Source organism: Pholis gunnellus (assembly GCF_910591455.1).
Source record: "Pholis gunnellus genome assembly, chromosome: 2".
In the NCBI taxonomy this organism is placed as follows: Eukaryota; Metazoa; Chordata; class Actinopteri; order Perciformes; family Pholidae; genus Pholis; species Pholis gunnellus.
In genome coordinates, this window is record NC_136536.1 from 22,969,294 (window position 1) to 22,987,681 (window position 18,388).

Below are 18,388 nucleotides of genomic sequence, written 5' to 3' on the forward strand. Positions count from 1 at the left end.
AGTGTTTAAGTCTCTTGATATAGAAGTTACATCGGAACACTTTTGTCTAAAATACATTAGTAAAGTCTGTGTAAAGCAATGTGGGTGATATTTAAATGAATTGTAAGATAATCTTGCGTTGTTTTGGATTAAGTCATTTATAGGTTGCAGTGAAAGTTGTTTTTATGTTTGACAACATATACATATATATGTATATACATTCATATATATGTATATATATATACAGTATTTGCTTTTATTATTTCTGTTTTTACTTTTACTTTATGTAAAGTGCCTTTGATATATATATATATGTACAGTATATATACATTATATTTGTACAGTGCTATTTTGTATAGTGCTTTAAAAAATACAGTGCTTTTATTATTTCTGTTTTAATCACGTAAAGTGCCTTTGATTACTTTTTAAAGCACTATACAAATAAAATGTATATATGTATATGTGTATATGTATACATACATATACACATATACATTGTATAGTGGTTTAAAAAGTAATCAAAGACACTTTACGTGATTAAAGCAAATACAATATAACAAAAGAGATGATAAAAGAGTAAGCAACAACACAACCACATTCTAGCATCACAGATTTAAATAGATGAGTTTTAAGTGCAGTTTTGAAGGTGGTGAGTGACGGAGAATGCCTGAGGTGCAGGGGGAGGGAGTTCCAGAGGGAGGTTGGCAGCAAGGCCCTGTGCCCCCAGGTCTGATGCTTGGACAGAGTAGGGGGGGTAAGGAGGCGGGTGGGAGCGTGTCGGTGCAGGAGGTCTAAAGGTATGAAGGGGTTTGTATGTGATGAGGAGAATCTAGAACTGGATTCTGGATGTATTGTAGTTTGTTGATGACTTTGGTGGAGGATGCTGTTGCAGTAGTCCAGTCGAGAGGTGATGAAGGCGTGGATGAGTGTTTCAGCGGCTGAGGAGGAGAGGGAGGGGCGGAGACGGGCGATCTTTTTGAAATGAAAGAAGGCAGTTTTTTTGTGATGTGATTGACGCGGCGTTCAAAGGAGAGAGTTTGATCAAAAATGATTCCAAGGTTACGGACATGTGTGGAAGCAGGAACAGTGGTGCCATCGATGCAGAGGGAGAGGTTGTGGTGGGATTTGTTGAGTGATTTGGGGCCGATGATGCGGATTTCAGATTGGTCATTGTTACGTTTGAGAAAGTTGGCTTGCATCCAGGTTTTTATATCAGTGAGGCATGTTGTTGATGGTGGAGTGGGTGGTGATGTAGAGCTGGGTGTCGTCAGCATTGCAGCGGGGAAAAAAATAAACATATATATATATATATATATATACATATATACAAAAAATAAACATATATATATATATATATATATATATATATATATATATATATATATATACATACATAGATACATATATATTATTTTTATAGAACATTTTCTTTTATAGAAAATAGGACAATGAAGAAAAAAAGTACTTGGGTTTGAATAGAGCTTTTCTTTGGACAGATAGACCTAAAAAGATATTCCTGGAAATACAGAAATGACAGATTTGTAAAACAAAGTTTTTTTCTCTATTAAATAATTTCTTTATGGGCAAAAAAGAATGTTTCATCGTAGTGAGAGTTCATGTTTTTGTGACAGATGAAGAAGCCTCCAGCACAACTGAGCTCACACATCTTTGCAAAGTTTTTATAACATCTGACTCAATGAAAAGTACTTTATGTCACAGTAAAATGTGTAGCGATAACTTATGAAAAAGAAAATGAATAGATGAAGCCCACAAAATGGTCACTAATACCCCCACTGCGTATATTTACACACTTCTATAAACCTCCTGCCATGTGACCAGGTGAGGACAGCACCATTCTGATAAATGGGAGCAACCCATGCGAAGGCTACATCGGGATCTACCACAACAGCAGATTGGGCTACGTTGGGGGGATGAACTGGATCGAGAATAACGATAAAGTGGTGTGCAAGAGCATTAACTGTGGGGACTCCAATGGTAGCTTGACGATGCCCGTGCCATGGCACGTTGACAAAGTCTGGCTCGACGAGGTGAACTGCAATGGACACGAGAGTAATCTGTGGAATTGTTCATTTCCTGGCTGGGCCGTCACCCCCCCCCGAATGGATTCTCTGCAAAAGATTAAATGTTCACGTAAGGCTGAGCTTTTACACTTATTAAGATACAAAATGTGCAACTAAAATTATTCGTGAATATCGAAAATCACATGATGATGATGATGATGTAATTGGATTACCTGTGTTTGCTCCTCTAGATAAAATCAATGTAAGCCTGGATGGATTTAGGTGTGCGGGAGCTGTCCAGTACTCCACAAATGGAGGGGAAGAGTATTCGGGTTACTTTTGTGATGCCAACTGGGGTAAGAGTTAGCATCATGCACACAGTGCACTTCAACAGCATTCAGTCTTGACTCATAGGAATACTCCACTACAAGTAAAAGTCCTGCACTCAAAATTCTACTTCGGTAAATGTATGAAAAGTGGGCCTGTTATGCATCAATGTGTATTTTACTGCTGGCCGAGGTGGAGGTGCAGTAGCTTTCTCTACTTTGTACAAAGTCAGGTAGTTCCATCCTGCGGTTCCCAACCTTGTGGTCCGGCCCCCCCTCTAAAGGGTCACAAGATAAATCGGAGGGGTTGTGAGATGAGACGAAAGTGCTGCTTCAAAAATGTGTTTCCATGTTTTACTCCTGTTTTTGCTTCTTTCTTTTTTTTTGGTGTGAAACATTCAAATCTTTGGGCCTCAGGTATTTATTTAAAGTGACTATGAGGAACTTTGAACTGGTTCTGAAACAGTCTCAATTGAATACTGATGTCTCTGTATGACCTACGTAAGTAAACGAGACCGTCAGCGAGAAAATCAACTATTTCTACAAAGTTATTCTCAATGCTCATCTGTGCCACCGGGGTTAGATTCAGTGCAAAATTAGATGAAATCATGCAGGTTCACCAGAAACTTCTTCCGGGCCTCCGACCAGCAGAGCTTCACCTCACTGGGAGCCAACACCGACACCGCGCTGCTGGAGGCCCAAGCCGTACTGTTGGGCCTGCTGGAGGGAAGAGAGGCGCAGGAGAACCAGACTGTCAGACCCCGCTGTGGTAAAATGAGAGGTTTTCTAAAAGGGGCTCTGGTGCTCAGAAACACGACCGCTCTCGTCAACAGGGACCGCCAAAATCAACACAAAATGAAAGTTCCTCGCAGTAACTTTAAATGAAACCACCTGAGAAGTTTAGAGAGGAAAGCAGTGGGACAACTTATAACTCAACTTTTTTGTTTCTCCTTCTATAATTTAAAGCTCAAAGAAGTTTTAGTGTTCACTTTTGACTTTGTAATGCATTTAAATGGATTAGTTTGGGTTAGGTGTCAGGAGTTGTGATATTATGTTTAGTAGTATGATGATGATTATTCAACACTATACATGTGATTCCTCTCACATAAAAGGAGAGACTCAAGCTGACCTTTTGTGCAACACCCTCGGATGTGGCACGACCAAGGAGATTGTTAAGCAGCAATGGATGGGTTGGAAGGGATTTCAAAAAAAGAGCAAGATGAAGATGAAGATCAATTGTATGGGCAGTACAAATGCCACTCATCTGTGGCAGTGTGCCCAGCCACCGGAAAAAACTCCTTGCAACAACCCTGCTTCTGTCATATGCACAGGTAACACACACACACACACACACACACACACACACACACACACACACACACACACACACACACACACACACACACACACACAAAATACACACACACACATACATACAGTCATTAAGTTTACTCGGGTGTTGCAGAGAATTAAGAAATGGTTCATGAACAGGTCACGAGAGAGTGCAACTCAAAGGAAACGCATCAAATGTATGTTCCGGGCAGTTGCTAAAAGAGGAAGATGGCGTCTGGAACCCTGTCCAAAACAACAAAACCAATCCTAATGACTGGTGCAAGCAAATGCACTGTGGCAGCAGAGTCGATCACAGCCAGGGTGACAATGGCTCACATCTGACATGTTCAGGTATTTGAGCTAATTCATATCCAACCTCATCTTTCCCACAAGCAACCACTAATTTGTTGAATTTCGAGGTCATCAACAACTTTTTTCACCATCATTTTTATTCAACCTCTATATCTTGAGCCACTCGGAAAATATTAATCGTGATATCAAAAACACTTTCCCATGTTTGTTTTGTTTTTTCCTTCACAGACAATGTTAAAGTGGTTCTGATGGTCAATAAGAAACACACAAGGTGCTATGGTTCAGTTTACGTTGAAGTGAATGGTACAAGTCAACCGGTGTGCGCCTCCAACTGGAACAACGAGGCTGCTAAAGTGGTTTGCTCGGAGCTAAAGTGTGGGAGTGTGAGTTTGGAGAACCAGAGGGTCAGTAGCCATGTTTTTATGTTGCATTCACATACATTTATGTGCATTAGATAAACCTGTATGGGAACGGTAAACGCCCAAAAAACTTCTGCCGTAGAAAACATTTAACTTGAGTGTCTGAACAGCTGTTTCTGCTGGTTATTCCCATAGCGTGCTGACGCTCGTCTTTTCGACTCCTGACAGTTTGAAACATGGACGATTCTTGCTCAAATTAAATAACTATTAAAACTTGACCAATAGAGAGAAACTCCCGAAGACCTCGCTCCATGTTTCTCTCATTAAGGGACTTTTGGTTTACAACCGCTACTTCTACTTCTTCTGACAGATTACAGCTCTGTAGCCTATAGCGCCAACTTCTGACCAAACTACGCTGATGGAAATGAGCCTAACTAGCATTAATTTTTTGTGGCATTTTAAAAAGTTTGCTTAAAAATGCTCGACTCGGCTAGTGGCACTTCTAAAATAAATGTTTTATTTAATGCAAGCCCATGTAACTTTGCTCTATAGCAGCCACTGTGGCCACAAGTGACAATTACAGGATAATGGCAAATGTATAGTATAGTATAGTATAATATAGTATACTATATCAGTTGCAGAAGTAGAGAATAAAGGCATGAAGTCAGCAAAATGACAATAATATCGAACGTGTGCTAACATTAGCAAACATTAGCAGCATAAGCTACTGGTCATGCCAGACCTCGTAAATCTGTAGCAGCAAAACCCCCGAGTGTGTTAAATTAAGAATTACGAGTATGTTTCATGGCGCATTGTGTTTTATATTATTATCATTCTTTATATAACTTGTTTTTTAATTTTATTACATATAAGTACATAGTCTCGTTTGACATTTTTGAAAATACGCTCATTCACTATCTTGCTGAGAGTTCCATCAGAGGATCAATACCACTCGCATATCTTTTCGTCAAACATGAAACCAGGAAAACTAACTGGGAGGACTTTTTTACCTCTAGGCTAGCTGCTTCCCCCCATTTCCAGTCTTCCTGCTAAGCTAAGCTAGACATCTCCTCGCTGTAGCTTCATATTTAACCAACAGATGTGAGAGTGGTACTCCGTCTTTTCATGTAGCTCTTGACAAAAAAGCCCAAAAGGTCATAATATTCCTTTTGTTATTTTGTATTTATATCAGCAGTGCCTATGAGTATTATTATTAGTATTATTATTATTATTAGTAGTAGTAGTAGTAGCAGTAGTAATCTCATCAAAGTAACTTTTTCAGTCAATCAATATCTTCAGTATGGCAAATTGAATGACATGATATTCACATTATCATAACGGCTTTCTTCTAGGTAAGTGAGAAGTCTAACGCACGGGGGATAATGGACCACGTGTGGTGCTCAGGCAACGAAGCCTCACTGTGGCACTGTAGAGCCAAACGTGACAACAACGCTTTTTCATGTCCTTCCATCGCCTACGTAGTCTGTGCAGGTGAGATATGGCAGGAGTCATATGGTGATAGTCTCTTCCTGTTATTTTTTACTTTGACATGATGGTGGAAGCAAAGATTTGTGTGATGTCATGTTGTGATACGAAGTATAGTGTATATCCAATGTAATTGATTTCTGCCCACGTGGGTGCAATATGAGCATGTGTTACATGTTTGACAATTCTCTTGCTGTCATTGAGCAGATAGCATAGGAGTGAGATTGAGAGACGGTCCTGGAAGATGTGCCGGGAGAGTGGAGATCCAGCATGAGGACACATGGCGAAGGGTTTACGAAGAAGGATGGACCAACATCAACTCAGATTTGGTCTGCGGGCAATTGGACTGTGGTAAAAACCGAAATTCCGATCTGGAAAAATTCAGCCAAGGTTCAAGTGAATCTCTGGCTTATGCTGTAAAATGCAAGAACAACGCCAAAGACATATCTGGTTGTAACATTCAAATCAACCAACGCAAGGGGAAGGCGAAGTCAATAACCTGTGAGGGTGAGTGTTTTTTTTTCTTTCCATTTGTCTGTTTTTCTCATTCACCAAATCCAACCTGTCAGTTACAGCAGAGAGGTGTAGGCACTCAAGTGAACTTGATTCTAATACAGCCATTGCAAGGTCCAAAGAGTCCACCTGGGGTTTGTAGGTGAAATTTGACTCCACGTTTTAGCCCTCTCATGGTGTCACCCTGTGAAAAGCGCATTAGCAAATACATTCATGTTTTTATCTTTTTATTTAGCTTATTTAATTTAATTTTGTCATTACACATCCAGCTGTCATGGAGTGATATTAGCATCCAAGTCGTGTTTCAGGGTACCTGACAGTCCAATATTCGCTCTGCTATAGCACCAACTCCTGAGAGAAATATTAGGTCAAATTAAAACAAATGTTCCACTATGTTCACAAGCTAGTTGCTACCGTAGCGCGGTTGATGATAATGCTGATACTGAACCAAAACAGTGAAGTTGTAGACAATGTACAATCAGCCCAATTAGCTGGAAGACGCTAAACTGCTAAACTTTAAAAATACATCTCACCATTTTCATGATTCTTAGGCTAAAGTAACTTTCTGTACTTGCTAACCCTATCTTGTGAGGAAAGAAGGGTACACCATGGACACGTTACTAGTCTATAATAAACTAATACTAACGGCCTGTCTTTCTTTTGTCCCTGTCAGAGCACAAGGTGGTTTTTCTGAATGAGTCCTGTTCTGGCATGGTGGGGATAGAGCAAGGCAACAAAATCTCCTGGCTCTCCGGCTCTAACTCGACATGGAACCAAGAGTCTGCAAACACCGTGTGTCGGCAGATGCACTGTGGGAATGCCTCACGCTTTACCTCAATCCCTCGTACTGCTGTGATGAAATCCATTTGGGTTGAATCTTACAGCTGCTCATCCAACAACGAATCTCTGTTTAACTGTCAAAAAATCAAAACACTGCCATCTGACCATGAACTCACTATTGCCACCGTGACATGCTCAGGTAATGTGAAATTACATTTTTGAATTGAAAACTAGTCTTTATTCGTCAAGGCCATTAATTATTACGTCACCGGTTGTCCTGTGATCAAGTTTAGAGATATATGAATGTAGACAAATGGTTCTGTTCTGAAATAAATCTGCTGATGCAAGTCTGCATAGAACATCCTTTTGCTGTTTGGTTTTCATGACAGGAAAAATTACAGTGGAGCTGGACAAAAAGTGTTGGGGCAATGTCAAAGTTTGTTTGAACAACACGTGCGGAGGGGTGTGTGCCGACACCTGGACAGCCCAAAAGTCGGAGATGCTGTGTAAAGAGCTGGGCTGCGGGAAAGTCCTGATTCCAATAACCACCGAGCCTAAAAAAAGCCAGGTGATTGTCAATAGTGTGCACTCAACGAAGGAGACGACCAAACTGAGCCAGTGCAACTTCGTCATAAGTGATAACAAGACCTGTAACCGGAACCCAGCCTATGTTGTCTGCTCAGGTAATTGATTTAAAAAATATACATATATACATATTCACAACCAATATTCTTTTGAAAATGAGATGTTTATCCTTCTGGCCATCTTGAATGCCTCATGGATTCCTACCACCTCACATTTCAGTTGATTCTTGACCCGATAGGTAATATTTTCAATTGTATCCTTCAGTTACTCTGTTTATTAGGCAGCTACCTGAACATCTCAAACATTCTAGTGAAATCTAGAGGGAACTTAGACCGAAGAACAACGTATTCGTTATAGGCTCTTCACATGGGAAAAATACTTCCTCACTCCCAACTTGTCAAAAACTGGGGCTTTATCAGTGGCCCTACAATTCAAGCTATGGCGCTATAGGTACCCTGCTAGCGTCAGGGAAATGTTACATGCTCGTACAACATAAGATTCTTTAGATTTTAGGTCACTTAGTTAGGTTTAGGAAACCAAACTTCTTGGTTAAGCTTAGGAAATGATCGTGGTTTGGGTTGAAATAACTGTGCTCGTTACGAAGTGTGTACGCGGTTTTGGTGAAGTACATAAATGACGAAACAAAAGTACGGTAAAATAAGTGGTGCTGACTTTTGGTGTCACACGGGACAAAAACAGCGGCCTCCTGATGGAAAGTCTATGTTTGTCAGACAGGACCCCCTGACTTCCCTAAGCGGACTTCCTTACTCCTTATACTACCTCAGTTGCTCCGACCGTCTAATACCGTCAGATGAGTTAGTAGACGCCGGGAGCCACGGACCAAGCGTCTCTATTTGACGAGTTGAGATTGAGAACGGGTTGGGAAAAACCAACAATCAATTGTTTATTTCTCTGTCTTTGAACAAATGGCATAAATAACATAAGGGTTCTAACTTGGCAACTTGAATTGTTGCGTTGCAGGTAGCGTCAAACCCAGATTTAATGATCCAAGAGATAAATGTTCTGGAAATGTGGAGGTGAACTATGAAGACCAGTGGCTCCCAGTTTGCAGCAAGGCTCTCAAAGACAATAACATAAAAAACACCATCTGTAAGGAGCTGAAATGTGGTAAAGCCGTCAAAGAGATCGACTACTTCGGACCTGTGGCAGCAGAGACTCATTTCATTTCACAAATCCAGTGTTCTGCAAACAAGTCATTAAGGGCATGTACTATCAGTCCTGTCAAGACCTCCTGCAATCCAGGTGGCCTCCAATGCTCCGGTATGTCAAATGATTTTGTCTCAAATTTAGCAATTTCAACATGCCTTCCTTAATCTTAATCACAGTGTAAGCTAAATTAAATTAACGCATGTAATCTGCATCTCGAGTTCTTGCTACTTACAATTGTTGTGCATTTCCTTAATCTTATCTCACCTCTGCCTGGATGCTTGTTGTTAGAATGGAGAAAGATGGCGCTGGCTACAGGCAAGGCCTGTAGCGGAGCTGCGATGGTTCACTCGGAGGGGAAAAAAAGTGCCGTTGCCTTTGAGGGCTGGACAAAAACTATGGGGGAGAAACTTTGCAAGCATTTGAAATGTGGCCCATTGAAGAACAACACAAAAACAACTTTGGAGTCTTTTCCGAACACAAGGTTCAGCTGTGCAGATGTAGGGGATCCAAAAAAAACCATCTGGGACTGTGAAAAGGAAGTCCCTCCCTCTGTTGGAAGTCAATCAAAGCAGCAGCTCTTGATTCAATGTCAAGGTAAAATGAATTGCCTGCAGGTTTGCCTTTGTAAATGATCATAGTACCTTCACTAAGAAAAACTACTATTACTATTACTATAGCTGTTTTGTTTTTACAGACGGCAAGCTTAGTGTAGCTTAGCATAAAGCTCACTAATTTACTAATAATAATTTTCAGGGGGTTATGAGTTTGGCTATTTCTAGCTAACTAGATATTCCAGCACATAGCCCTCCAGAAAACCACCGTCGTTGCTCCTTTGATATTTGATCTTGTTACTATACTGCTTTCCTTCCTAGATGAACACAACGTCACCCTTTCAAAGGGATGGTACGGTGACGTGATGATAAATGGCATAGAGGTGTGCGCCAGTAACTGGAAGGAGAAAAACGCACATATGGTTTGCCAACAGTATAATTATAGCAAAGCCATTGCCAAAACCTCCCATAATAAAAATCCTAGCCCAGGTAAAGACTACTACCATGTCAGTTGTGAGGACAACCATTATGCACTTGGCCAGTGCAAGAGATTCCTGGGAAAGTGTGTTGGAAAGTTGGTGTCCGTTTACTGTGTTGGTAAGTTTGATTGTGCTTACATTGTGCTATTCATCTGTATTCATCTGATCTCCCTGTCACCTTGTCTGAAGAAATGTTATTAATATTATTTTAGAGGGAAAAAATATGTTATCAATGAGCCAAATTCAGTTTTTAGGGCCCTCACACCTTGTTTTTCCACGTTATTCTTGATTCTTCTATTTTATCAGAATATAAAATAGTTACTTGTTTGCACATTTACGTAAAATACACGGTTTCTCTGTTGATGCCTTGAAAGTGTCCCCTGAGAGTGACATCATTTTTCTGATCTTTCTGAATGAAATACAGTACAGAAATGATTTGACGTTTTGCAATATGCACTTACTCTTCGCTGTTTGCAGAGACCAATGTTAAAAATATTGATGCAACTCTCCCGTCAACTATAGCCAGGAGACGATTAGCATAGCTTAGCATAAAGATGAGGAGCAGTGGGGAACAGCTAGCCTGGCCGTCTCTGTCCCAAAAAAAAAAGAAAAAGAAGCAACTCATCGTTTTTACACTTTGGTTTTAATACCTTTGGACCGAGCCAGGCTAGCTGTTTCCCTCTGCTCCCAGTCTTGATCCTCAGCTTAGCTCACCGTCTCCTGACCTCAGCTTTATATTAACAAAACGGATATATTAGAGCATTATGGTTCATTCTATCGAATCCCCGGCAAGAAAATGGATGAGCCAAAATGCCAAACTATTCCTTGAAACATATTCCATTTTTTTTTTCTTATCATTTTTACAGACAATGTCAACTTCACCTTCACAGAAAAATGTGGAGGTCAGATTCAAGTCAAATATCGAGATACATGGGAAAAAGTGTGTCCCGTGACGTCATTTACCCTGAAGCATTTGGAAATGCTGTGTGAGGACTGTGAAGGCTTCAAAGACATGAAAAGCAAATACAACGACACGGTAAATCTTTGAATTTCCACTCTTTGTTTGTTTCCACTCATTAGTCTAATAAGTATTGTGACATCACAGGATCTTCTGTTTCACTATATGCTGTTCATTCAGCCCTCACTTGTAGCTGTCAGACTTTCTAATGTTTTGTATGGCTGCATTTAAAAGTATCCCTTTTGAAGTTCAAGGTCAGCTTGGGAACATCGCTGAGTTGCACCGCTGATAACCTGAACATCAAGCACTGCCTCAGCCACCAGTCTTGTGAGAGACAAAAACCTGCTGAGATCTACTGTAACGGTAACCAAAACCACAAATCCTTTTCCCAATAAGTCAAGCTCGTTCCCCAAATATCCATTCAGTTGTCTGGCATCGGAATCTGCTTTTCGCAATCTGTAAAATCTGAATTTATTCAACTTAAAAAACAATCGATTAACGTGGCACAGAATGTCTAGAAGAATCCAGCAGCATCTCAGCTATGTGAGTAAAAGACAAGGTGGCTGTGTTTGATTTCAGCATATAAGGACAAAACACCCGATCAACCCGACCCCCCCACAACCCCCATATGGCCTACAATGCTGGTGGTAGGATTCGCTCTGGTTCTGGTGATATTGATTGTCGTGTTCATTCGAATCTGCATGGTCAAGAAAGCCAAGAAAGGCTTGAACGACTCGCGTGAGTTTATTTTTCTATCACACCTGTCTGTTATTGCTTGAGTTACAATTGAGTATTGGTCATTTGTTTCACTTTTAATGTCTCGAAAAAGTAATGAACAAAGATGTACTGGAGCCTTCTGCCACAAGAGGCCAGACTTTCTGCATGCTGACTAATTTCTGGCTGCTGTATAAGACCATCAAAAATAACAGCTGCTTTTGTCCAGCATTCATATTTCAGTTCTTAAAATTTCGAAATTGAACTAACAGCACATCACTGTTACCCATAAATGCTTTCTTGAAAGCGGATTAAAGTACAGCACTGGAGCAAAATTCTGACTTTAAAAAGAGTTTAATATATGCATGTGCTGTCCTGACCAGTACACACAGAGATGGGCAAAAATACATCAAAATGTATTTTGATACAAAATACCCCTCAAATGAATCTATTAAAGTAAAATACAAAATACTGGTGCCAGAAAATGTAACAAAATACAATACATGTATTTTGTATTTAAAATATAGGAAGTACTTTTTCTGGATTTTCCGTTTTCTCACAATTTGGTATAGCAGAGCATTCAGGTTTATATAATGTACACAAAGCTCTGGTGAACCCCACAAACAGGAAGAACAGTCACAGAATGTCAGTGTAACTAAGCAAAGCTATTGAAAGACAACAACTTGATTATGTATATATATATTTTTATTAATGGGACTTAACAACCCATAAACTTTGGCTTTGTATCAACAAGAAAATATTCATCACATATGACATACAAGCTCCCAATCTCCCTCTTCCTATAGCTAGCTACTCGACTGATAAGTTAACTTGCTAAACACTGGCTATGCACTAGCCTAGACAGCATGCTAGCGTCATTAGCATGTTAGCATCGATCTCTAGCGTGATATTATAACCATCACCATGTATATATAATAGGCTATGTAGCCAGACCCAGACATAAGTTATACATCAAGCTAGTTGACATCTGTCACACTCAGATACAATATTTAATTTGACAGACAATCCGTTTAACTTGACGATCTGAAGACTGAACGCGTGAACTGTTTTTTGATTCGTGGAGAAAGTATTTTGAGTATTTTAAATACAAAATTACTCCACTCTAAAGTATTTTGTTACTTGTAAATTACGTTAGATTTTTTATCGGCCCTATCAAATACAAATTATAAAATACTCTTAAGTAATTGAAATACGTATTTCAAATACAAGTAATAGAAATACTGCCCATCTCTGAGTACACATCTAATGCTCTTTTTTTGGTGTAGCTGGAATGTTGTCAAGAAAGGAAGTGGAGATTGAAAGTGGCAGCTATGACGACGTGATGAGCAAATCAAATGAAATGGAGGAGCTGAATCATGGCAGTGAGTCTCAAGACATTTTCATGCATTTGTTTTATTTGAATTTTTTGTGTGTGTAATTTCCTAAACAGTTTGAAGAAGAGTGAATCCTAGTTTTATATCCCCAGTATTTACATGTGTGCAGTGTGGTAACATAAGATAAGAAAAGATAAGATAATATAGAACTTTATGAATCCCAAAGGAGATTGTGCAAAAAGAGCAGCAAATATAGATTAAATAAAAGAAGTAAATTTAAAATAAAGTGAAATAGAATAGCAATAATAGTAGGATCGATTGTACTGAAATATAAATAAAAAACAGAAATGAATAAGAAACAATGCTAACACCAGTGCCTAATAGAATAACAATAAAAGTAAGAAACTTTGCAAAATAGAAAAGTACCATCGTGCATGGTAATGACAGAACATTGGAAAAGGTATTGAATTTGAATATTATTAAACATGATATTTATGTAATATTGCACTATAGCAATGTTGCAAAGGCAATATTTTACAGGATATGAATATAATTGTTCATATAGCAGTATTTCATTTTACATCGCATTGTGTCGGCATCTCAGCTATATTGCTATCATTCTGCTTTTATAATATTATTATTATATATATGTTATATTATAAAAAAATTTCAAATGACTATATCATTACTTTATAGTGTGTATATTATAAGTATACTTCTACACCCAGTCTATATAACATCATAACACTAATTATTAACACATTTAATGTCACCTCTAATTACTTTCTATCTCTTGTTGTCTTACCTCTCTGTTTTGCTTCCTTGGGGATGAATTGAGTCTCACTTCAATATTCACACTTGATGTCAAAGTCAAAATAAGCACAGACTTGGAATATGAAGAACATAACTTCCATATGAATGGTTTAATGTTTTCATAATGGAATCGCGGTGCATCGTGATGAACATATTTGTTAAAGGAGCATGAATGTTGTTCATGCAGGATTGAGATCCGAGTCTGAAGTCGTCGTGGAGAACGACGCGCAGAGCACTTCCTCGCTTGGTTACGACGACATCGACGACCCGGCTGTGGCTCAGCCGCTGATCTCTCGGCCCACCACTGCCGGTGCCTCAGGAGGTGACTGCATGCAAAGTTCCGAACCAGTTTGATCACATCTTTTTACACTCTAGAATACTAGTACTTTGACAAAGTCTCGCATTGTCAGCAATCGGACTAACTAAGTCGAACTGTTTTCACAGATGGGGCGACTTACGAGGTGGACGACCAGCAGAAGAATTTCGACGACACCGAGGCCAGTCCTGAAATCACTCGGACTGAAGCGGAAGTCCACGACAGCACCCAAACCACACCTGAGAGCGACGCAGCGGCACCTCCAGGATCAGTGCAGGGGGATGAGGACTACCTGGTGCCAAGACGGGTGAGCCAAAACTGAGTTTGGCTAAGCAAAGCGGAGCTCCCCAAAAACCTAGCTCACATAAACTACGGGAGCTAAACTCTGACACAAACGTACAAAAGAAAAGTCAAGATTACAGAATAAACTTTGAAATAACCTTAAAATTATATGTATAGAAGGAAAAAAAAGCATCTCTAGATGAAACAGAGTGAATCATCCATACTCTGAATACTGATCATTTTGGATAAGACAATATTGTAAAGATTAGGAATAGAAAAAGACTCTTTGAAATTTCCTCTATACACAGAAAACACGATCTGATTGAAGTGCGTATTATCAGTCATCACAAACAAAGTGTCAGCCTGCCGTGGGTGAGGAAAATGCCCTTCCTCTTCAAATGTAGATGAAAGTGATGCGAACTTAGAGCATAAGCATAGTTGCAATAACAGCTTTCTGTTTTTCTACTGCCTGTTGTTGATTTCATGTTTTTTTTATTAAATGTGCTCAGGATGGTTTAGAATCATGTATGATTTTATGATTTGTTTGTTATATCTGATGTATATGCAGTAGTTTCTGTTGTACAAAGCTTCGATGATTTAAACAATATTTTATGAGAAAATGTGATTGCTATAAAAACATATATGTGAACAATAGTAGTCAAAAGAATTGTCTAACGTGTATAAAATGGTATAACACAGCTGATGGTGTAAACCCATATTATCACATTGTATATTTCTGTGTAAGTTTATAGTTGTAAGTTGTAAGAATGTATAACATTGAGATTTTACGGTCACATTCATGTTTAAAAAAAAAAAAGAATAGTTGCTGACAAAGTCTGTACGGTGAATACGAAGCTATAGCCAGCAGCTGGTTAGCTTAGCTTAGCATGAAGACTGGAAACAGGGTAAAACCGCTAACCTGGGTCTGTCCGCAGGTAACAAAAGCCACCTGGCAGCTGGGCTGTACCCAAATGTGAATTCTTCAACTTCAAGATTCAAGAGATTTATTTGCCATGTGCACCGTAGAAAGTACAGAGGAATCAGATTTGACCTTTCAAAGCAAAGATTTGACTATTTATACCGTTTTATCTGGCAACCCGAAAAATCCAATTGCAGTGAATAATTTCCACCACAGTAACATTGTCAAATGCGTTTAAGTACTATTTGACAATATATTGTCTTTACTATAGAATAAAGAGATGCTGTTAGGCGGGTTTTGTTACCTTTGGACGAAGTCTGGCTAGCCGTTTGCCCCTGCTTCCAGTCTTTGTGCTAAGCTAAGCTAACCATCTCCTGGCTCTATAGCTTCAGATTTACCTTACAGACATGATATTGGTGTCGATCTAACGCTCGGCAAGAAAGCAAATATACATACTTCCAAAATTGTCAAAGTGTTCTTCTAAAGCATGAATATAACGTTCAGTTAGCCGTGAATGTCGTCTTTTATTGTGACTTCGACAACAATGTGCTTGTTGTCAAATTGGCGAGTTACTTTTGAATGTTGGAAAATGATCTCTTTCCCTGTGTTGTATTCGTTGTATTGTTTTTGATTCTTGTAAAATTGCCGTTTGTCTTGCCACTTCATGTTACACAGTTCACAATTCAGTCAGTGCATCATGGCATCGGCTGTGAAGCGGTCAGTGTATCTTGTGGCGATGCTCCATTGTGTTAGCCTCGTGTTAACAGCAGCTTTGTGCAGCACAACATTAAATTCTTTGCAGAGACTTGGTGTGTGTTGTGTTACCACTTTTAAGTTTTATCCTCCACTTGCAACAGGTGATGCCCCAGAGATTCAGAGCATTTTTTTTGGAAATGGCTCAGATGTTGAGTATCAAACTGTATGTCATATATGCCATATATAGTTTGATACACAGCACAATAAGCCTTCTTCACAACACTCCAATCGCAGAGCGACTCAACATTGCCTGAAATTCACCGCTGCTCTCATCTTCAACAATATCTTATGTAGCTTTCTGGTTATTTTTTTAATTGTTAAATTAGTTGATTTATTTTTAATTTATTAGTTGTGATTTTATCACACAGAGCCGAGCCACACAACTTCAAAAAAAATCCAAACAATGTAGCTCTGCTCAAAACATTCTGAATACAGTTTCATCCCCGTGCACTTTAACATTCTCTATAATCACTTAAACAGCCCCCTCCCCCAGTAGTGGAGACATAGAGAGAGAGCAGCTGCTCGCTACAAATGTTAACATGAGTAGTGCCATCCGTCAGGGACCGGCAGACACACTGGTGCTGCTTTCAACAGACTGACAGACCCCGCTAGAGCCCCACATGTTTAGTCAGGAGTTAGCCAAGGGCCACTGAGATCACAGAGCCAGCGATACACCCAGAGGGACTAATTTGAAAGCAGCAGCCCTCCTGTGATATGTAAACATCACGCCCGGCCTCGATGTCAGGGGCCTTGCTGAGGGATCAAGATGTGGGATTAAGTCTGCTGTGCGGCTGGAGCTGAAATAGATACGGCGGAGACAAAGTGGTCTGGAAGCGAAAGCAGTAACGTTCTCATTCAGTCTCAGTGAGCATTCAGTCAAATTTGTAAGACTTTAAGTAATCTGCTTTGTTTACAACAGAACTGATCCCTTGGCAATAAAACTGTCGTGAGCAAACTCTGGTCTCTGTGATCCTCTGACCCTGTCTACGTCTGGCGTCATACTGGAGTTTTTTAGCCCTTAATATCATGTTAAATGTATAATTTCCCAAAAAATACCATTGTTCTTAGGAATGACAATGTCAGCTGGCCCACTACTTGGGTCCAGACTGAAATAGTTATTTATCTTATTTCAGTTTTAGGCTTTTATCATATTTTTTGTTTTTTTTGGATCACTGTCACGTCCTTTAAATGGAACCTTTCATGTTCTGAAAGAACAAAGGACCACTTGTCTTGAAATGAGCCCTCAGACGTTCCTATAACCTCATGTTTCCATTATGCATCCGGGACACTCTGACGTGTCTCCTCTGCTGGCTCGCGGCTCTCGTGGTCCTCAATTGGACCAATCGGTGTTGATAAAAGCTTCCTCAGACACCTCACGGTGTCTTTTTATGGAGGTAACACACAGACGAGCCATCGGCTGAGAGAAAGGCCCCAGTCGGGGTCCATCACAAACAATGTGGTATTATTAATAGTGCTCCCCATATGGTGTCATCCAGAATGCCTGGAAGTGTGTGTGTGTGTGTGTGTGTGTGTGTGTGTGTGTGTGTGTGTGTGTGTGTGTGTGTGTGTGTGTGTGTGTGAGAGACAGACTTAATCCAAACTGGAAACACATGACTTCTCAATATATAGTCTTTTGATTCAACGTGTACACCACACACTGTAGCTGTGTCAAATCATACGATGTGCCAAAGAGAAGGAAAATCATTTAGTCACTTTTTAATAATGAGAATAATATAAGGCACGTGGGAACTCTGAGCTGTATAATGTAGAACAAAAATAAACAGAATTAAAATGAATATTGGACCAAAAAAACAGGTGAATGTCATTGTGGTAATACCTCAATTAGTACAGGAATGACAGGAAAGTTGCAGAGATTGAGACCCCTAAAATCATGAATGCAGACTTATGAATAAGACTCACTAATGTGCATCTAAAACATCAAAACAGTTTTCTTTAAGAACGGGTGAGTTGTTGATGTACAAATGGTCATTTTACGGCTGTAGTTCCCCCTTGGGTTTGTGGTAAACTGAGGTGTATGTATTTTAATTTAATATAATATGATAAAATATAATGTATGGTTAAGACTGAGCTGTAATTTTATTGACAGTTTATTAAAAGTGGCCAGGTTGTAAAAAATCCCTTTAAATGATTTTTGTCCTATTCATCGGCTACATTTCATTTTGAATCAACAGTTAACAAATTGTTTATAACATGTGATTGTAGGCAGCAGTAAGTGTTTATTAATACATTTGTCAATGACTGCAACTCTCTCTGTGGTCACCCATAGGTGGAGGTTGGTGTATAAACAGATAATGAGTGAGAATAAAGTAAAACAGCTGTAATAATCTCTTAATCATGTCTCTTTATTGCTGCAAGTAAAATGTCACCAATCTATTCCGTTCCA

At 39.4% G+C, this 18,388-nt stretch overlaps 1 protein-coding gene across 1 annotated transcript; it reads left to right on the plus strand.

Moving 5' to 3' along the window:
* Positions 1 to 642: 642 nt before the first annotated feature.
* On the plus strand, positions 643 to 16,005 carry LOC306708977 (scavenger receptor cysteine-rich type 1 protein M160; the record flags this gene model as incomplete). Its single annotated transcript, XM_079176962.1, has 18 exons — positions 643 to 724; positions 1,819 to 2,130; positions 2,252 to 2,356; positions 3,439 to 3,657; positions 3,818 to 4,009; positions 4,199 to 4,374; positions 5,682 to 5,820; positions 6,022 to 6,321; positions 7,001 to 7,306; positions 7,497 to 7,790; positions 8,674 to 8,973; positions 9,735 to 10,010; positions 10,759 to 10,928; positions 11,099 to 11,213; positions 11,430 to 11,588; positions 12,851 to 12,946; positions 13,899 to 14,048; positions 14,156 to 16,005. The coding sequence occupies 18 exons, from the start codon at positions 643 to 645 to the stop codon at positions 14,347 to 14,349; spliced, it is 3,585 nt and encodes a 1,194-aa protein (XP_079033088.1). The 3' UTR covers positions 14,350 to 16,005.
* Between the last annotated feature and the right edge of the window lie 2,383 nt (positions 16,006 to 18,388).